The sequence below is a fragment of the Drosophila yakuba genome, chromosome 2L (assembly GCF_016746365.2).
Source record: "Drosophila yakuba strain Tai18E2 chromosome 2L, Prin_Dyak_Tai18E2_2.1, whole genome shotgun sequence".
NCBI classification, from domain to species: domain Eukaryota; kingdom Metazoa; phylum Arthropoda; class Insecta; order Diptera; family Drosophilidae; genus Drosophila; species Drosophila yakuba.
The window spans coordinates 11,113,255-11,135,764 of NC_052527.2; the positions used below are offsets into that span (position 1 = coordinate 11,113,255).

The 22,510-nt window shown below is 39.7% G+C and overlaps 1 protein-coding gene across 3 annotated transcripts in view; it reads right to left on the minus strand.

The window, feature by feature from the left end:
* Positions 1 to 22,510, minus strand: part of LOC6527369 (CUGBP Elav-like family member 2) — a 96,230-nt gene that overhangs the window by 60,326 nt on the left and 13,394 nt on the right. For all 3 annotated transcript variants that reach the window (XR_005560350.2, XR_001454344.3, XM_039371403.2), the window contains exon 2: positions 16,198 to 17,139. Coding sequence is in view for 1 of the 3 variants with exons in the window: in XM_039371403.2 (XP_039227337.1) it covers positions 16,198 to 16,919 (722 nt within the window). In the remaining 2 variants the exon portion in view is untranslated. The remainder of the gene's footprint in view (positions 1 to 16,197; positions 17,140 to 22,510) is intronic.

Here is a 22,510-nt window from a genome sequence, read left to right on the forward strand (position 1 = left end):
GAGAGCATGCATTTAAAGTATTTCGAAATCATTCGGTTTTAATTTATTATTTACTATTGCTTGAATACTGGAGCTCAACGAATTAAAGACAAACTGCGCTGGGACTGAAGCAGAACATTTAAAAATATTCTCCCTTGCCAAAGAATAAAGCAATCAACAGCAGGACTCAAGGAGCCAACAATTGAGCAACAACAAGAAAGGCGCAAAGAGCACAATTACAACTACAAGTGGAGGTCCGACCAACCAGCCACCCAAAACCCCAAACCCCCCAACTACCAGCCCCAAGCCCAGCCCATCATCATCCCCTTGAGACTGCCTCAACAATTAAAACCAACCGAGTTGCCATATTTGAAGTGAGCCAGCGAAAGGACAATAATAATGAGGGAATGTGAGGGGGGAAATGCTGGGGGAGTACTCATAATCATAATTATGGGCTTCCCTTAAACAACAAAACCAAGTAGAACTACATCAGAAACAGCAAAACCTTAATTGTTCTCATGTGTTTTCCTAGGGGGGCGTGGCCTCTTTCATATTTTGCCTTCTCATTGTTCGACAAAGGGAAAAGCACATGCATTTAGCCTGGTCAAAAGAAAAGTTTCAGCATTTATTGTTGCCTGCTCTTTTCTGTTTTACAGCCAAGATAATTAGATTCTAGTTGCTCCTCTCATCATCATCATTATCATCTTCAAGCCTGACCGAATTTGGTTTTAATTGTTTCTCCATCATAACTTGTAATGGCGAAGGTGGTTGGGCGCCATCAATGGAACTAATTTGGAGCAGCATTCTCCGGCTGAGACAAATATTTCATCACAGCATCTGCCAGCATCCTCTAAACACAAAACGAGACAATTAAAGTGACCAGAATGGTGAGCTGGGGAAACCCAGTTGCCATAAACAAAGAGCTGCTGAGAAAAAAACATTTTGTGACATCTTTTATATCGTAAGGCTAAAGTTAATTACTTTATTGGAAGAATAGTGCCTCACAAAACAGTTCCATTCGAGTTTAGTTTACTGCTAAACTAAAAAATATAATAAAACAGGTAATTTTAACAAGTATTCACTGTACCAACGAGTGAAACCTTATTTTTGCCTGTTCTCATGTGTGTGACAATTAAAATTGTTTGTGTTTTATATCTTAATTGTTATTACACTTGCCTGTATTTGAATTAGGTATGTTTAGGTATTCATGAGAAGAAAAATTAAAATTATGCAAGAAAACCCATTTAGGCTATTTTTGTGTATCTAAATTTCTACAACCTTTAATATTTGACTTAAAAATGTATCCTAGAGGTTATAATATGTATTTTAGGCAACATTTTCTTGACACAATTTCCCTGCATTTCATTATACTAGCATTATACTGTGCATCCATCTCACTTCCCCATTTTTTTTTGAGCAAGTCAAGTGGGAAGCAAGTTTCCTAATTACACCAACGTCGACGCATCCTCGTCTTCACTTGACATATTTTCCCCGCCATTGAAAAGGAAAATCTCACGCTGAGCGGAAAAAATTAGGGTGGAGTGCGAGTCCTGGAACCACTGCACAAATTTCGTTTTAGAAAAAAATATACGTGACATTTTTTGGATTCTTTTTGATGACGCAGAGCTTGTGTGTAAAACATGCTGAAACTCACATATTTACACGATAGAAGCTCTGTTCTGTTCTCCAGTGCATGAAAAACCCCTATTTAGCACAAAAATGAAAACGAAACCTTTTCAAACGCATTAACGTATGTGTGCGTGTGTGTAGTGCTGGTAACCCAAATAGGGCTCATAAAGTGATAATTAAATAAGTTTTTGCACAAAAGCCCTGGATAAAACTCTAATTAAAAAAGAAAGTGGGTGTGTGTGCAAATCATTTATAGTTTTCAAAAATTAACCACTAAAAACTCAACAATTTGTGTACTAATTTGCAGAATTTAAGCCGCTTAAACAGTTTAAGTGCGGGCATTAAATGTATGTAAAGAATAATTGCATTAAAATTTCAGTATAAGTTTATGAATTTGTAATCAGGACATTAGTTTTAAAATGCCTTTAAATCGTTGCATTATAGATTTGCATTATAGATTTTCAGATTTAACAATCCTAATTAATCTATGTATTCAAAGCCAATTCTATCTTTTAATTACCACTCTTGTGCATACTTTGCTTATTTAGTAGATAGGATAAAATATTTTTCAGGTTTGTTGCATTTAGTGGCATGGTTGTTGCATTTAGTGGCTTTTCTGAGCTGTCCGTTTTCCGTATAGAATTATGGCTCTTTCCACCACAGCAATTTTGGTTGAAATTAAAGCACACAAAGTTCGTGAAATATCGAACCGATGTCAAAAACACAGAACGCAACAACCTGACAGTTGCACAATGGACGGGCTAGCTAGCACAAAGGCAGGAACATGGACAAGGGTCTCCTCTGCTCATTGACCACTTAAAGACAAAGCCCGACGTCCGTTGCCCCTCGTCCGTTGGCCACTGTCCGTTCAGTGTCCGTTCGGTGTCCGCCAGTTGCCAATCGCCGGTGCAACGAAGCGGCAAATGCAACACCACGACACGACAGCAGCAAGGCAACACAGGCACACCGGCAACATGAACGGCAGCAACACGAGCGAGGCGCAAGTTGCAGTTGCAACATGAACACACTTTAACCCAGGAGTCGATATCATTTCCGGCCAAATGCGTTTACAATGTGGCACGGGCATTTCGCCCACCAAAAAGATAGAACGGGTATTTTCGAGGCAGGCATCAAGAGCAGACGCACAAACAAGCTGGCGAAGTTGTGCTTTCTCCACCGCACTTCTCCGACTTTCAAAGTTGGCTTCTATTAAAGCCTGACGCACACACATAAAACTGCATTCAAAATATTTCCAAGTCAAAAACGCTGACAGACTGCTTCGTCTGGGTTTGTATTTACTGACAGGCCGCCGCCGTCTAGCCGAAAAATGTAGTTAGACTGCATTCGTAAGCTACACTAAGCAAAAATATTAAAAGAAAGTGTGGGCTGGTGATGAAGTGAGAAAGGGAGAAATTTTTAATAGTAACAGTTGGTATGAGGAATATCGCTCATACGCAATGTTGTTCCTGATGTTGACACAGAATCAGACATCTTGAATACTTTGAGTAACAAGTTTTACTTAAGACAACATTTTTAATAATCTTTTTCAATCGACTTTTGGCAGAGTGACTGTGGATTCTCGATCAGTGCATGGCCCGTCCACAAACTGAAGACCACACAAACAAGCCAACCCAGAGCAGTCGTCATTGCAGTCACTCACTCAGTCAATCAACGAGTCATTCCGTTTGCCAAACACTTCGGCCCCCTTTTTTTGGCCGCCCCTGCCGCAGGTCGATCCCCCTCAGTTGCCGCAAACAGAGGCGCCTGTCAAGTTGTCGTCTGCTGCCTGTGAAATTAGCGGCTGCTTGCAATTATGGCCTAAATGCGATGAGAACAGCGTTAGACAGAGGAGGGGCGAAAAGTCTTTCACAACTGCCCCGCCCAACACTCCCACTCCCCACATTTTCCTCTCCTTTTACATGAAAACTTATACCATCGGCACTTGAACGCCGTGGCAGTAGTGCACAGTAGTGGCAGGAGCAACAATTTTCGGGCAATTCTTTACTCTCAAGCTAATTGTTGTTGTTAGCCGTATCCGTTTTGGCAGCAAACTGGGCTAATTGGCCTCCGCCAGAGTTTGTATGGATTTTTAATTGAAAATCAATAGGAGTGCGCAGCCCCAAAATAGTGGGGGCATTGGCTTCGGATAGCACAGCTGGTGCTTCGAATTTTCCCACATAATCCATGGCCCAAATTCGGGCACACGAAACAGTTTAGCGGCTTTAAAGATTTCCCCCAGCTGGAACATCAAATTCAAAGCCATGAAAACTGCTGGCTTATGCAGTCAAAAATGAATAAAGGTGTTTAATTCATGCTCAATAATGTTTCAGTAATTTAGTTAGCTATATGTTATAACCAACTTTATCGAAACAAACACTCGTTGTGCAAAAACTTCTTATATCAAGAATCACTGTACTTTGTTTGCGGAGTGAAGGCGAAAAGCCAGTGAGGAAGATAGAAACATTGCTTACAGCAATTTTGCAACACTTTGGCAACTCAAAGAATGTTTTTAATTAAATCAAAAAAGCAAACTGGCTTCTACACCAACCACCCACCACACCCCTGCCTGTGCTCTGCACCTATGAGAAAACTTTTCGTTTCGTAAAAAAAATGCATAAGAAATTTAATTTTCGCTCAACAAGTTGAAAAATGAAGGACCCAAAAATGCACGGGAAAGGGATGGTGCCAAATGGAAACTCGAAAGGTAGAAAAGATCGCACAGAATGCACTTTGCTAATAAGTTTCGGCGCTTTTCGATTATCAGTTGACGCGGGTGGTGGAAAGCGGAAAAGTGGAAGTACCGAGAGCGAGCGGAAAGTTTGCACCACATGACAGGCGAAAAATATTTTTCAACTCCTGAAAAAGGAAAACAGTTAAGGGTAGAGTATTTTTGAGTGTTATTTTTAGCCACCTCAAACGTTTTTTTTCACCTTAGCTCCGCCGCAAGTTTTCCCCATTTCTGTGTCAATGTATGCCAAGAGGAGCACCCCTTCTAGCCTCCCCTTAAAGACAACAACCCCCTCTTCTGGGCGCCACCCCGTTTTCACTAAAGTGAAGCCTCGCTGCACAGCAAAGTGTTTGATGTTGTTGCTGTCGCCGCTCTCCTCCAGCTGTTGTTGTTGCTGCTCTTGTTGTTGTTTGGTGCGCAACGGGGCATGCATATGGTTTACATTAGGCTAAGTAGCACACACACATATTCACGCGATATTGCCCCCGCACATATACACTCGCATCCACAATGCCCCCAAATACACACAAACACACACACAGAGAGAGCAAACTCACTTGGCGCCTACCTGAATGCCAAAAGTCCAATGACTGTGGTACTGATAATACAAAGATATAGAAACATAATGGAGAGATACATTTGGAACATATGCAAACGGAGAATAAGAGACTATTATTATTTATTTTTTATAAAATATATGTATTTAATAAAATATTTTTAGACCCTTAGTTTATCTTCTTTTATAAAATTATTTCTACTTATATCATCATTTCTCGGAATCACTCGATATTATTTTGTTTTACAATTAGTGGAAAATTCTTCTGCAAACGTTTGCATATTTACCCCGCCCACTGTCAACGCGGCACAGTAGCGTCGAAAAGGTTTCGCACAGTGCCGAGTGTTTGTGTTTTGGCACAAACGCGCCCTGATAAGCTAAAAGGCTAAGGGCTGCCAACGCCGCCTCAAGGGTTAAAGCAAAGGGCGATGCAGCACAGCTGCCCTTAGATAGCAAAATATAAAAAATAAAAAAACTCGGCGAAAATTTAGAAAAAACAAAATGTGGCAAGAGGGGAAAACAATGTTGATAAGCGACCAGTTTGCCGGGCGCACTTAACATATTTTTCCAGGGGTGAAAGACGCCTGTGCATTGTCTATAAAAATTTATGTCTAACAGGGGCAAAATGCCGCAGCTCTTGGTTTAATGGTGTGAATTATATTAAGCGACCTACACACGCGCGTGTGGAAAAACCATCTGCTTAGGTGTGGGTGTGTGGGTGTGGCTATGCGCCGGAAAACCCCCTTTTCTGTGTGTGTGAGTGTGCGTATGGGTGTGCCGCTGATTTGTTTTTATCACAGCTCCCCGGAGGCATCAATTATGCGCCGATGTCAGAGCGGGAAACTCCTTCTCCTTCTCGGTGGTGGAAGTATTTAATGGAAGGAAAGAATACGACTGGGGATGTGGGGAAATTATTTTCTCTTATTTTTCCGAGGGGTTGTTTAAAGTGGTGGAGCCATCACCCCACAAGTAATACCTAAAACCTAAAAGGAAAAGTAAACGCGCAGAGAAGAGTGCTTATTTTGCTTTTTTAAAAATAACAAACAAGCCCAGAGCAATCAAAATGGGTTCGGGACCACATCTGACAACATAGATAAGCATCTTAACAAATCAGTTTATAAAATTTCTTTGGCTACCGTTGTTAATTTTATTTTCCGGGTTTCATGCCTAAATAAATAAACTACATTTATAATCTGCTAAAATTTGTTTCGAATTAAATGCATTCGTTTCTTAAAAATCGTATGCCAAAAAAATATTTCAAAGACCTAAATATATGAATCCTTATTGGTGACTAACAAAAGTTAGCTTCAATCCAATACTAACAAAAAAAAAACCCCTATATTTCCGCATATATATTGCTCTTTATATGCCACATAAAACTTCGAATTATAGCCAAAAATGTAAATGTCAACAATTGCCCAGTAATGCGCTTTCCTTTCAAGTTGTCGCTTAATCCTCACCCTTGAAGGAAATATTCCGCCACCGCAGACGCACATAAAAAACAATTTCGCGCATTCAAAAGCACAAGGAGGCAAAACGAACATAAAAAATAAAATACAGCAGAAAACCGCTTTTAATTCTTTTTTAAGCAAACAAATAAAATTATGCTGAATGGCTGGGGGAGCATAAACACGGCGAATAAATATGCCGAAGGAGTAAAGAGGGCCCCTCAATGCGGCCATTATGACGAGCAGAAAATTCGTTCTTAAAAAAAAAAAAGAAAGCACATTCCGTTTGCAAAAGTCTGAGGAAAAGAGGGTTTTGTCTGAGACAGACTGAAGGGGAGTGCTGATGCGACGAATTTTTCCTTTTTGGTGTTTAATGAGCTAAGCGGAAGGAAGTCAGTCAGCGACGTCGAAGTTGACGTTTGAAAAATAAAATAAAACCATACAAAAAGTCGCAAAGAACGTTTTGAGGACAGGCCCCATTTTTTGAAGGCACCCGAAAATTGGTCGGGGAAAAGGGGGAAAGTCGCAGAGAAAAGTTGAAAATTAAGGCGCTCCTGTCACTTTCACTTTTCATTGCTTACCGAAGAATTTTCCCGGATTTGCTCGTGATTTGCTTGACGAATTAGAGAGGGGGTTTTTTGGAAAATTTAATTTCTTTAAGACCAATCCTTAAGAGCCGCATTAGGAATGACAATAAAAAGGCACAAATTTGTTGGTTCATTTTATTTGAGTTTCAGATACTTTGGAGAGGCATGTGGTTACTTGTGGAGTTCCATAACGTAGAAATATCAAATACATATTTTGCATTTATTCTTTTTATTCCTAGCTGAAATCCAATCTGAAAACCAAAAGCGAAAGTATCACCTTACAAAGCCCCAAAAATATGTATATCTCCTAAGGGATAATTCTCAGTCTTGAAACCATTTAACCCACCTTAAAATCTGAACCTAAAATGGATCCACTTCATCCCAGTAAGCCCCACCACTCACTCAAACCATTTGACTCAACCAACTGAATTAGTTTCCCAATGTAAAACACCCACTAAACATGGCAAGTCCCTCTAAAATAAGAGGGAGCGAGAGGAAATCAGGTAATAAAACACCGTCGTTTAGATATTTGACTTAGATTTTCAATAAAATACTGTGCCAATCTACGCAGCCAAATGCTTGCGACAGCAACAGTCAGCCAAATCCTTTGCATAAGCCAGGACAATCTAATTTTATGGCCAACGAAGAAGGAGCAGCAGCAAGGCTGCGAAAAACTGAGGAAATGCGGGCCAAATAAATTGCCTCAGTTGAAATGTAAGCCCGGACCTCATTCCCATTCCCATCACCATCCGCAGACTTGCCATTTGAATCGCGTGTAATGCGCTCAATCAAAAGTCAAATGTCTAAAAATATTATGAAAAGCCCTTTTGCCTGTTAGCCAGGCCCAAAACAGAACAGAACAGACCGGACCAGGACCAGGACCAGGACTCGTCCAATCCGTGGCAGGACGTGGCTAGGACACAGCACTTCCCAGGACAGACTGAGCAAGAATTCCCCAAGGGGTTGTATTCACCGCTGCCGGATTCGGGAACTAGTGTTCGAACAGTGGGTGCATACCGCTCTATTAGTATTTAAAAACTATAGCTCTTAATCGAAACATATTTTTAAAAGGAGCGATAATCAAAAAGAACATATATAATTTCTTTGACGCATTTCATAAAAGATCATTTTTACGGTATGTTTTTTGGTTTTTTATAATTCTCAAATTGATTTGTAACGAAAGAGCTTAGACAAGTTCGAGCTAATAATATATGTTTTCTTTTATTAGATTTATTTACTTTAAATGGCGATTGTGATTGCAATTTTCTTTAGATATTTCGACTGGTTCCATAGTTTGGTATTTATTTTTCAGAAATTCCGTGTTTTGACCCACTGTGCCCTGCACTTGCCTGCTTAGGATTCATTTATGCTGGCTGGCCCCGGGTTCGATTTTGGTCCGTTTGTGCTGTTTGCGTTTGACTCCTGGCTGCTTATCGTTCATGTTCCTTTGCCCCGTAACTTTGGTCGAAACGGTTTCGATTTCTTTTCATTTATACACTTTCCTCAATTCAGTTTTTCCCCCGTCCGAAATCGAATATATCTGGAAATCTTCTTTGCTTGTTATGCTTTATTTAGTTTTTTTTCGTCGTACATTTTTTCTTTTTTTTTTGCTATTATTGGCTCCATTTGCTTTTGGCCTGTGTTTGTTTATGCTTCATTTTGATTTTCTCAGCTCAAATTGTATTTGCTGTTTCCATTTCCGTGGGTGTGTGGCCCAATCTACTCCCCATAGTTTACACAGAGCCACGCCACTACCAGTTTTCCTTACCCCTTCCCTTTCTTACCCCTTTTTTAGTTTGCCATTTTAGCCTCTTTTTCTGCTCTAGTCTGTTGGGTTTGTTTTGTTAGTTGAGTCGTTCGTCGGCAAGTTTATTTGTATTTCGGTTTATAAAACCCCAGCTCGGTGGCTTGTTTGTCCTTTTTTTTCGTTGGCCCGGCCAATGGCAAATGACTCGCCGCCTCGCTTCCTTAACTTGGCCTCCTTCTCAATGTCTAAATTTATGTGCAGCCGCAATTTATTTAAATTTATGTGGCTTTTGTCAAATTGATTTCAACGCTAAAATGGGTTGACAAGGTAAAATGTTCGGGCCAAAAGGGCGTTGGCTATGCGATTTTTCAAGAGCCCTGATTGAGTTACCATTCGCAAATGGCTGAGCGGATAAGGTGGTGCTGGGTAATCAGTGGGGCAAGTGGATTGGATTATAAGCTAAATAAATGATTGCGTTTCAGTGCACCAAGTTTCTGGAATATTTTGGAATATTTTAGCCAGGATAATTCAAGGTCTGCGTTGGAAATGCTTTACAAATTACCAAGCAACCGCACAAATACTATGTTATTCATAATTGGTTATTTAACATAAATTCCTCCTTGTTATCTTCAATCATATCGATGACTTGTTATTGCCTTCGATTCGAATAATGCCTGCCAAAAACGATTTTATGTGGATGGCAGCAACATATCTGTGAAGCCCCCATAAAGATGGCAAACTAGGGGCACGAAAAAGGTTCCATATCAAAATGGCAATAAATAACAAACAATGCTGTCTGCAATTTTCCACTTTATAAAAGAAAACCCATAAACAAAAGCGGCCTGTTGGAGGGGGAAGGGGAAGGACAAAACGAGCCCGAAAATTACCATGGATGTTGCTCCTTTTTTCCAGGCAGGGGAAGGTTTTTTGTTATTCCGACTCATAAATGCATGGATAAGAGTTAAAGTCAGTGGGTGGAGTGGGCTGAGTGGGTGGAGTGGAGCAGGAAATGACTGACAGTTGTAGAGGCCTCGTTGGGCGGAAAAAGTGGAGTCAGCGGGTCGGAAGGGATCTGAACTTGTAGCATATTTCTGCCTCGCAATTAATTAATCTCCAAGGTAATAACGAACAACAGCAGACCGGATCACAGGGTAGCAATTGTTGGCGCTTCTGTTTTTATTGTTTTCATGTGCTGTTCCTGTAACACTGGAAACTATTTAAAGCGAATAGTATATTTTAAAATTTAAATACATTTTTTTCCATAATTTTTGGAAACCAAATAACTCTTATATAAATGCTCTTGGAATGTAAGAGATGTGGAACAAAGTCCTGCTTTTTTTCTCTGTACTCAAAAAGAGGTTTTCGTTTGTCTGCAACTCATTTTGGGTACGTCATGTGTTTGGCATTTTGTGCATTGCCGCTGACGCGTCGTTTTAATTTATGAAAATGTTTTTGCACAAATAAAACAGGAGTCAGCACCATCAATGTCATGGACTGGAGATGAAAGGTGCGGCAAGGACTAAGAGTGGGCGTGGCCAGTGGGGCGTGAATATGTATGTACTTTGACATTGAACTGGGTTTAACTGAAACCTTTTAGGCGGATTACGAAAGACTTAGTGGTTTCTATGTAATGCGTTAAAAGCTACATACTTACATATATGTATGTATGAATGACAAAAAATAATAACAATAACATACTAAGTGAGAATGACCATTATATATTTTGAAAAACTCGTCCTAACCCATTGCTATTAGTTATCTAAAACAAGTTATATTTACAACTTTCATTTGCTCATAGTTTTGGCCTGGAAACCCAAAAATTGCATACTAAACAAGGCGAACCGCAACATAAATAAAAGTGAAAACAAATAATGCTTACAAAGTGCTGAAAATCCACCAACAAAAACCAAAACCATCTATAAGAAACTACTGTAGAAATACACATACATAGACGACAGAGAAGCAAGTGGAGGGCACTAGAGTTAGGAAAAAACCAGCAAAGTTCATTTCCACACCAAAATCAATGAACCGACAGATGCAGGCAAAAGAAGTGAGGAAAAACAAGTAATTGCACTGGAACAAAGCATATCAAACATCTAAAGGGCATTTATAGTTTTGAAATAATAATAGTAAGAAACCTACGCTATTTTCTTCGGTTCTGAATCTAAGACAACACATCATACAGGATTTAAGATATTTGGTTTCAAAATTCCAGTATATAAGAATAAGTGTAGATTCAAACGGGCCACAGCTTGCGTGGGTCGAGTGGAAGGCAGATAAGAAATGGGGATTTTGAGTCGATGGAGAAGGTTATGCAGGGAAAAAGCGAGCACAGCTTTCCAGCTTTTGTTTTTCCACTGAAGCAGTCGAAGACCGCAAACGCAGTTACACAAACACCCCACACAGCCACACACACACCTATGCACACACTCAAAAACGCACACTCTCACACTCGGCATGTGCCAGAGAGCAAACACCAAAAAAATGTTAAAAGGAGAACCCGAAACTAACCGCAATTTTCGAGGCGCTTGCATGCGATAGAATAGAAAAGGCAAACGAATAAAAAAGGGATTGAACTTGGCTTAGAAACAACGAAGAGCTTAATACTTTATTTCAGGGTTTTCTTTTTTATTTTAAAAATTTGAATGCATGTAGAATTAAATTATTTTACTGCTACCTTAAGACAATTTAGCCATCTTAAACAAAGAAAAACCTAGACATTTCAAGACCCCACTCTTAATTCGAGAATATGGTTAGTTCATTAAATTTGTAAATATGAATTTTTATGCTAGTAAAGCATTAATATATCTACAGGATTTTCAAATCTACAACGCAGCCAGCTGCAAAGCGAAGAAAAAACTATAGCATACCAAACGGCGCCATTTTATTAATACTTTCTGCACCAACAGACTGCGGCTGCTTTCGCTTTTCACTTTTTTCCGCCAAGCGATATTTTTTATAGCTTTATATTTTGTTTTATGTGGGATCACATTCAATTGCTTTTTGCTATTTGCTGACCGAAGAGAAACCACAACATAAAATAAACCGAGAATCAACATTTGGAGCAATTTCATTTACTAATTTTTTTGGTGTGGAGGACGGACCTTTAGTTATTGATTTGGAGGGTTCATTGATATGTGTTTCAAGGAAAAGTTTGCAGACGAGTGGTATGGCCCACTCTCCCTTTTCGAGTGTGTGATTAATACATTTGGTCAGGCATTAAAAAAACACAGGGCAACCCACTCAAACCGAACTCGTGTTTTATTTGACTTAACCACTTCAGATGGCCATGTGCCGTGTGTTTTTATCCCTGCCGTGCGCTCCTTTTTTTATTATTTTTATTTGGCCCGAGTTTAAGGACTCTTGAGTAATGATGGCCAGACCAAAAGCGAACTGAATTCATGGTGGGGACTCCGCAAATTTGCGGCAACCAGAGGTCGAAAGGGAGAAAAGGAAAAGTGCTGACATGTTATTTGTGCAGTTAACGAGCTGAGTTATTTTCCTGGGAACAAACCGCACTTGAATACAATAAAATAAGGAAAAAAAAACCAACAGCAGAAATCGAGTGAAAATATAATAAAAAGGGGCCAAAAGCGGGCATGGCTGGCAACCCAACCCAATTTCCCCTCGACAATTTTGGTTGCAGCCTAACAAATTATATAAAATGTATTTTGCTGGTGGAAAGTTTGTTATTTGTTTATTTGATTGCTGCTCATTAAAATTGGAAATGTAATATTTATGCATTGACCCCGCAAACGGCCCCCATTTAATTATATTTTGTAAATCAAATTTTTGGCCAGCATTTGATCAAATAATACTCGTTTGTACGAAATGCTGGATATCTTTGTATTCACTATGTGGCATTTCATTTTCAGTTGCTTTTAGTTTTAATTGCTTATCGAAAAATATTACTAAAATCCAGAACTGATTGTGCTACTGTGTTATTGTTAAATGCCTACAAAACACTAGGAATAGATATTAGCTAATAGTTTTTAAATCTTTTGGTAGAATAAAGTTATTAAAATATTTTTGTTTGACGAAGAGGGATTCCCCAACGCGTAAAAACAATTTTCGCAAAATTCTCGTTTTCCCTCTTCAAGTAAAAATACACAGCTATGCTCGTAATTTCTATGCAACTTTCTACTTTTATTTAAATAACAAATTCTGGAAAAAGTGAGCAGATGCAAGTCAACTCAAGCCAACTAACACACCCGAACAAATATTTAACATATTTTTTGCAAATAAAATTTTCATAAAACAATAAAGGTGAAAAGTATGCAGACACACATGACTAACACAAATGCATGTTGAGCTTGGCTCGAAATGCAACTATGCAAATGGCAAACATGGAACATCTGACGCGTCCTGTCTCATTCACAAAACATATATTCTTTCGCAAGCACTAAAAAAAAATCTTAAAATAAAATAAAAACAAAAGTTGAAGGCTCAAAACCTATTTATATTTCATTAAATGTATTTAAAAAAACAATTACTGTTTTTAAAGGATTGTAATAAAAGAACAATCCTTTTTTTTCGTTCAGTGCCTGGGGAAATAGATGCACTGCCCCTTGTCTGCTGGATTTCGATTTCACTAGAACAAAACCCAACAAAAAATCGCGGGAGCCGAGCTTACTCACTGGGTTATCCTTGAATGTCCCTCAGCCAGCAGCTAAATTAGCTTTTCCCGGGTCACACACACACACAACCGCACCCACGAATAAAGAAAAGTTGAATGTTTTCAGGGGGTGGGGGTGGGTGGTGGCAGGGCGCTTGCTGGATAAACAAACAACAAAACAACGCCGAAGCAAAAAGCAGCAGCAACAATTGAAATGATACAAACACAGAGAACGCTGCAAAGTGAAATGCAATGCAAGAATGGGCTATAAATAGACGGCCGGGGTGGAAAAATGTGGAAAAAATTGCAGTAGGTGCGTTTTCCAGTTGTTTTTTATAAGGCTCAGAAGAAGAAGCAGCGCAGCATTCTTTTCAATTGCTTTTGTTGGCTAAAAAGTGAGGAGGAGAAAATGTACTTGGGAAAATTCAAGAAAATGACCTTCAGATGATGAAGTATAATTCTACAAGATACACCGAACGTGTAATAAAAATTGCGGTTACTTTCGGTTTCAGATATAGCAAAAATCAAATCCGTAAATAAATTGTATATTTAAAGCTAGAACAAAAAATGGTTCTCTACGAGTGCCCATGCAAATGTGTAGCAAACATTTTCTTTTACAATTCCCCCCATTTGTAATGTCCTTTCCTTTGGCTCACGCAGTCCATTGTCGCCTTACCTTAAGCCACAGAATAGCTGCACTGCCTTCTAAGAGTCCTTTTTCAGACATCCTCCAAACATCCTGGTATTCACATGTGCTGGGCATTATTTGCTTACATGGCCAAAGCTCCTCATCTCACACAACCACCCACTCTTGGCCACTTTAATAAATGAAAAACCTCTTTGCGTTCTGTTTTTGCACTTCTATTTGTTTAGCGCTGCTACTATTTTCCTACATTTTTGTTCTATTTGTTATTGTTCTTTGTTTTGTCGCGCATTAAGACAGAGTCATTTCACTTTCAGCTAGGAATTTTCCCGCTGGGGATGAACTATTATTATATGAGTCCCGATTTATTTTATATCTGCTGTATCGGAAGCACCAGCGCCCAGTGGCCAACTAATTGAATGTCACATGCAAACGCAACATTACATTTACCTCGAGCTAATTGCATTGCAACACGCGCTTTAAAGTCAATGAACGATTTGGTATTTCGCCATTTTACTTGGCCACAATTGCAGGCACGCAAATGTCAAAGCTTTTTAAAATAGCCATAAAATGCCCAGAACGAACGGAGACCACGAGAATAGCAGCTAAAGTTGTAAATTGCTGGGGCAGTAAACATAAAATGTCATACTCAGTGGGTTATGAAAAATTTACGCAATGTTTGTTTGCGTTTTTGTGGAAGGCGTTAGAATAGGAGTACAGTAAGTATAGTATAGTACGGAAGTATTTCCTTTATATTTCCTATAACTATTATAGGAAATACTTAATAGACCTGAAATAATATTCCCAAAATTCCATAACCTTCTAAAACCACCTATATTACTTGTTTAATATTGTATTCTAGTCCCATTTTTGTGTATAAATGATATCCTGTCAAAAAGGCGCCTCCCTTGGCGCCAACTATTTGCATGTGTGATAAGGTTCAGACAGTGTGGCATGGGAAAATGGGAAAAAGGGTTAAAACCAATGGCAAGGAACCCTTCGCAGGGCCACAAATCAAAGGCAGAAACATGAAAACAATATGTCAAATGATATTACACATTAAATTAGTTAAGACCAAACAAATGTGAATAATAACGCCGCCTGTCGCGTGTCTGCGGGGGTGTTTGGGTGTAAGGAAAAGCCGTTTTCGTGTCGAGCATGTGCTCGGAAAACTCGATTTTCCTTATACCTACACCTCCGAACCCACTTAACTTAACGTAACCGCCGCAGGACGATTTTCCATTGCTACTTGGCTTATATGCACACATATTCGCCCGGCAGCAATTTGTCACGTGACATTTTCGTTTGGCCAAAAATTACAAATGTTTTTATTATTTTTTTGGTTTGTTTTTCGAATTCGCGATGCCATGCAGGTGCTTCAAGGCGTTGCCAAGGTGCGTGTTTCAGGATTTTGATTTCTCGGCGTGTTTACACTGAGGATACAAAACAACATGACAGCACACCAATGGAGCACGCAAGTTTGATGGAAGGGGAAAAAAATTCCTTTCTGCTTAAGGAAAATGCATTTAAATATTTTTAATAATAATCCTTTTAAATTTACAAAAAGGCATGCAGTTTTAAAGTGTCACCAGTTTAAGCCACAAAAAGAAGCAGAGCGCATTTTCTCTCATGCACCTGACTTTCGATGTTTATTTATGCATTCACACGAATTAACGATGATTTTAATGGATTTTTCCTGTACTGGTTGTATACTCATTTACAGTTCTATAATTATATAGCTTCTTGTCCATTTCTGCTAATGAATAAGGTTGGATTTCAAAGAGCATTCACGTCCTGCACGCAAACATGCAATGCAGTTAAAAATTTGCGGAAAAAACTAAATGGAAATGCTTTACAATTGCTGCTATAATAGTTTCTTATGTGAAGGCAAAACTCGTTAAAAAGTGAAAATTATGATTTATGTTTGAAAGCAAAATGTATTAAGAATGCAGAGTGCACAAAAACAAATTATATCACTGTTAATGATAATATAATTACATGTTCTTTTCGAGTTCGCTTTGTACATGTAGTTTTTTTTCAGAATGTAATAATTACTGATAATATAATTAGATTGCTATAATGACGGCGTGTATTTCGATAAATAAATATTTAAAAGGACGTCGATAATATTAAAATGTTAAACAAGAAACAAATAAATAAGTAAAATATTACAAATAATAATGAAAACACTTTGTTAGAGGTTAGTGTGAGTTGGTTTTGTGTTCCGGTATGGATATGTCGGTATGGCGTCTTTCGCACACTCACCTATCCCTCAGGCAAATTTTGAACTCCGTCTGGGAATCGTAGTCGCTGTTATCGATAAAGCTGCTGCGATCCCGTTCCCGTTCCCGCTCCCGTTCCCTCTCGCGTTCCCGCTCCCTTTCCCGCTGGTACTCTTGCATGGTGGCTAGCTGTTTGTGGAACAGCTCCTGCTGCGTCTGGAGGAGATCGTGGTGATCCTGCAGAGCGGCCAGCTGGGAAAGTTGCTGCTGATAGGAGGGCGTCTGCTGCTGCTGCTGCTGCTGATGCGGTGGCGATGTGGGTCTGGGTCGCTGGTACGGATGATGGTGGTGGTGATTGTGGTGGGGCTGATGGTGGTGCAGCTGCTGCTGTTGCTGCTGCTGGTGGTGGGGCGGCGGATGGCGCTGCAGCTGATGGTGGTGATTGTGATTATGGTGGTGCTGCAGACTGTGGCTGCTCTTCAGCTGCGTCAACTTGGCGTCCACCTCCGCGAGGCCGAACTCCAGTTCCGCCTGGGCCTGCTGCTCGTAGGCCTGTTGGGCCTGCTGCAAACGCTCCCGTTCGCTGCGCGGGGAGTTGGCCAGTTGTTCCGCCGGTGGTTCAATCTCGACCGCTGAGTAATCATAGTCGAGGCGGTGGTGATGGTGCAGCGACGACTGTGTGTTCTTGCTGTCCGCCGTTACCGCCCCCGTTCCGGGCGTGGCAGTGGCTATTTTGCCGGCCAGCGCGTCCAGCGAACTGAGCATCTTAATGGATCCGCTGATTGATCAGAAGTTGTGGCTATAGTCGATCTGAAATCTCACGCCTTTCGGTGGGTTTTTCGCTGACATGCAGATTCTGCTGGTGAGTCGTCGACCTCAAACCCTTCGCCGCTTTGCCACTAGCTTCTAATGAGACTCCTCTCGTGGTATCCTTAGTTTTGTATTTAAGTTTCTTTAAAATTGTAAAATATTGCCTATAATTTGCCTGAAGGAGAAGTTGAGAGGCAAATTGCAATGGATTAGTAAGTTTAAATGAATATTTATTAGTTAAGGTAGATAAATGTGCGGATGGATGCGACCTTGAGACACTCATGCATGCAATTCCTATTCCCCGTTTATTTTCCCGCTTAGGTCAGCTACATTTCACTTAAGCTCACAAACTCGAAAATAAAGAACCAGTTCACACACACTCACACACACTCGCACACACTTAGTCACCCACACAAGCACCCGCTTAGTGTGTGCTTTTCTGTCTGTGTCCGTCTCTGTCGGTGGTCGTAAAATGCAAACACTTGAACCAGAAAAGGGGGCCAGCTTGAAAGGCAGAAAAAGGGGTTTCAGGGATAAGAGGATGCACTGCTGGAGTGTGGATACCACTCACATTGTGTGCACTGTTTGTCCACCCCGTTGCCCCACCGCATCATCGCAGCACCCACTTTCCACATGGCCACCCCCACAAACACAAACATCTCGAGGGGCAAAAGTCGCTCTTCTGGCTTCTGTGGTCAAAATAATTGGGGGACACATTCAAATGAAGAAAATCAAGAGGAATGCCAAAGTTATACCTTTTTAGCAGCCTGAATTCGTTGGAATTCGTTTCACACTTGCACGGCTGCAAAATGAATATTCATTTTTCATTATATTTTTAAACGTTGGCAGGGAAAATGCGTTTTCTGTTTCAACAAATCTCTAATGAAAATGTAAAGGAATTTTTAAATGTTGCAATTAATAACTTTTCATCGGAGGAGCGTAAACATTTCCATTTAGAAACCAAAAAGGAATTTAGTAACAAATATAAACCTTCTGCTAACTAAACAAACTCTTAAGCCTGACTGATCCTATAGTCTCAGAATCCTTATCCACTCTGCTCAGCACCTGCTGTATACTCAATCAAGTTGCAGCTTACAACAAAAATCCATTGTTGCTGTTGAGGCAGCAGTAGTTTTATATCTAGAAAAAACTACAAAGTTTGCTTAGTATATTTTGCCAGCAATGATTGAGGTGCTGATGGGGAAAAAGAAGTGCAGAGTGGGTGACTGAGTGGATGGGCGATATCCTCCGTTGGATTTTGTTGTATGACATACTATAAAAGTCAACTTGAATGCGGTGTGTAAATTTCACCACATCTCCTGCTCCAAGGATACATACATACGCCAAGGCAGTTCTCAGTCTAGTGGCATGCAACTTTAAGTAGTTCTCCCTGCCACACATCCTTTCTGCATCCGCAGCAATGGTTGCATTTGAAAGGAATTTGCCTTTTACAAGATTTTACTCTTTGCAATTTACACGCGTCGACCGCTTTTCCATAAGCACACAAATGCATCTAAAACACACTGCGTACACGACGTTTTGCCCATGTGTTTGTTTGACTGTTGCAAGCAGTTGGCTTTTGTAAATGTTACTTCCTTATTACATGGCATTATATTACTCCAGATACACGGAGCTGGTCCCGGCTATCAAAGTAGTCGCAGCCACAAATGGGAAACAGAATGCGAATGGTGGGGAAGTTCCAGGAACAAAAAGATGTGGCTTGTTGGTGGGAAGTTTTTCCCAAATGCTTTCCAGGATGTTTGCCCACACAGGATGTCTTTGCAGCAACAGCAACGGAAAGAAAGAATTCTTTGTACTTGTAATTAGCGAAAGGTAGATGTGTTTTGCAACTCATTTTGAAGTTTAGTTTAAGGACCTTACATTTAATTAGGAAATGCATATTTAAGTGGCAGATATTCATCAATTAAGCGATGCGAGTATTTTAATGAGGAAATATTAAATTAAATATCTTTTCAGCTTGTCACCCATTCAACATTTATTGATGATTTTAAAATGCACATTTATAAAAAAGCTTGTATTATTTAAAGTGCAGAAAACATAACAAAAGGGGTGATAAATAATTATCAGCACTATATTATTTCAAAAATTTGTCAGAATAAAGCGCAAATGAATACATCATCCATTTTACCGAAAAAACGCAACCGATTTATGATTAAAATAGCTTAATTAAGTGCACAAAAACCGAAATTTGCATTCATTAGTTTCGAACGAGTGTAGCTTTAATCCTTTAAAAAACAATTCAGCAACTTAATTAGGCAAGCAGCTAATTGCATTCAAAGGATATCAAGCTCAACCCACAGCCTCAAGGCAAAAGTGCCAGACAGTCTAAAGTCAGCTCCTTTTTGTACTTTTCATTAGCCTTCTCATAATAGAATTTGAAAGGGCTTTAAGAACGGCACACTCACTCTGTGTGTTATCCAAACTAACGAACGGAAAACTAAGAGGAATGTGCGCGGAAAACTCAGAGAAAAAACTGCAAGGGAAAATCGCGCTAGACGGGAAAACTCTCGTTCTCTGGGCTTCAAAGACAAGCGCGCTATAACCCAAAATCATAAATCCTTTGGCGCAAAATAAATAAAGCAAACTGGCACGAGGAAAATGAATATGCTCTCCTTCGGAGACAGAAGAGGATATATAAGTGGAAAAGAGTTGATAAGCGGCATCTGAAAAAGCTTTTTAACACCCAGACAGAAAGGAAAATGCGAAAGAGACACATTGCATGCGGATTTTTCCCGCTGCGGGCCCGCAAATAAATGAAAATAATGAGATTTTCCTCGCCATTCGAGTGACACGAGAGCGACTTGGAAATTATTGAGCTCTAAAGTAGGAATAGTAAATGAAATGGGTCAGATAACACACGTGGTTGTAATTGCACACTTTGCCCAGGTGAGATTTCTCACAATTTATTTGAATACATTCACCGTAGATTTCATTCGATATGTGCACTAATTAATTTACCTAAACAAAACCCAGCCCGGCTGTTTTACTTTTCAAAGCCCTCGCATCCCTGTTTTGTGAATAAATATGTACACAATATGCAATTATCAGCTGAATCTGAAGCACAATTTCCTGATTTCCATGGTGATGCGAAACTAGTGCAAACATTCACTTTGGCCAACATTAAATCAATCGAATCGTTTATTGCATTGTGTTACTTTACTATATATAATCTTGAGCATGATATAGAAACCCAATAGTCGACCTGCCCCCGAAGACAATGGCATAAATTGTCAGCCGACAATTTAATAAACAATGCAAACTCAGGGCTAAGGTAATTAGACATTTATGGATGTGTGCTGGAGGCTCTAATCCCAAGCAAATGTAAATGCATCGACTAACTAATTTAGCAGCAAGAGATGGCCTCAAAACATCTATGCAAAATTCGACATTTTCCTTTGCCTTTAAAGCTTGAATCCTTGAAATTAAATATCGCACACAATTACTGCCTTCGCCGTTTGGGTCGTAAAGAAGAAAGTCTTAACCGCAACAAGCCAAAGTCACGATGAGCGGGAGAAAGCAATTACTTTCTGCTTTGCTTGTTGCTTCTGCCACAAGGAGGAGACGTCTCTGGGTTGCTACTGCCCCCGAAAAAATGGGAATAGAAAACTTTTTGTGGCCCTGACAGCAGTTTATGCTACACTTGCTCCGACTCAAACTGTCAATATTTTACTTTAAGACACCCAGCCACAAGGAGTCGGGCAGCAACCACATCATTTGCTATAAATTTACTTCATGCTACTGCTGCTGCTGCTGTAGGAACCCAAAGCTCAACGGAACAGAACAACAAAGTGGCAACTTCTTGTGGGCGGTTCCAGACATAAATTCCTCCTTACTGATTTTCTCAAGCTGGACGTATAATGGGAATTAAAATGAAAAAGTGCTCAAGATGCCTTCGTTGGAACTTCAAATAAGGAAGTATTTATATTTTGTTGCAAAGGGAAAAGCTTGTTATTTGAAATCACTCTCTAAGGTGTATGAAAGTATGCAACACTTTATTGTAAATCAGGAACTACGCTAGATTTCAATGCATGAAAATATTTCCTGTGAATCGAAGTGTCCGCCGAGCCTTTTGTATAAAATAACCTATTTAGAATTTTCCCATTTCCCAGCCACCAAAAATCCTACTGTACTTTGTGGTTGATGCCGAACATGTTTTCCTGCCAAAGTTGAGGCCAAACCTGCCCCACAACCACTTCCTCTCAATCGAACCACCCAGCCAAGTGGGCCACAAATTTTGAGGTCAGTCCTGAACGGTCTGGCATAAATCTGAGTGCAAACTACACCGAGGAGAAAGCGTCTTGGACACAGGACATCTCGGTCTCAGACTCCTTTGGCCTGTGGCGAGTCCTTGGGAACGGACTTTGAACCCCACGTTGATGCTGGTAATCAAGGCATTAAGTGTGTTTACTGTTTATTTTATTAGACTTTAAGGCTTAATAGCTTTTTCGAGAGCGTTTTTGGGCTCGCCTTTGTTTAGCTGCCCCACTCGAACTCGCCTCCCCGCCCATTTAGGTATTTAATTAAAGTCAACTTTGATTTAATTAAAAGTTCTGGCGCTTGCCCAATATTTTGCTCATGAATTATTTATGCCAACAAAGGCGCAATAAACAAAAAAAAAAGGTGACCAAACTGATTAAGTCGAATAAACATAAAACGCGAGGCAATTGCTGATGGTAGAAAACAGGAAGTGCGACAAGTTACAAGTTTCCACCGCAAAATAAGAAGAACTCTTACTCTCATTAGCGAGAAACTTTGCCCAGGACTAAGACTATAACCTTCCCTATTTTCCTTAATATTCTCTTCCTGTTTTTAATGGCAAACTTTTCCTTAAACTTTTTCAGTCCTCTTTACGTTCTTTCACTTTTCCTACTTGTCTTGACCAGCACTTGGTCAATTTCCTGGTCAGTTTTGTAACTTTATTGACGTGTCCAGCGATCGACTGTCATTGACTACCTCGCTGTTGTACTTGGCGCTAATCTGTCGATTTTTGTAAAAAATATTTCTAATAACATCTTCTTTTCAAATATAATGCATCATTCAGCCACCTAGCTATACTTAAATTTATGATTTCTTTTAAAACATTTTAAAGGCCAGCTTAATAGCTATTTCTTTTGATTAACTAATTTAAAAGGTGGCATAGGAATTTCATCGAAATTAATGTCACACAAATTTGATATTATCTGTGTATCAAACAATGGTTACCCTGTAAAATTCTGAAAAACAAATTTGTTTTCATTTCGATATCCATTATCTCTTAAAGCATAATTTTGTTGGAACACTAAAACATGTGAAACATTTATGCCTTTACAATAAGATGATATTTCGATATCATTAATATGTAGTTTCTGTTATAGACCACTTAGAGCGTAAAATTGACTTATAAAAATCCGCTAGCAAGGGGTAATCTCTAGTCTATAGTTTGCGAGCTGCTTCTGAAGTCTGGGGCACAGCACTGACCTAGTATAAATATTAAAACAGTAGCTGAACGAATTTCGAGCCACACCGAACCAACTGGGGAACAACTG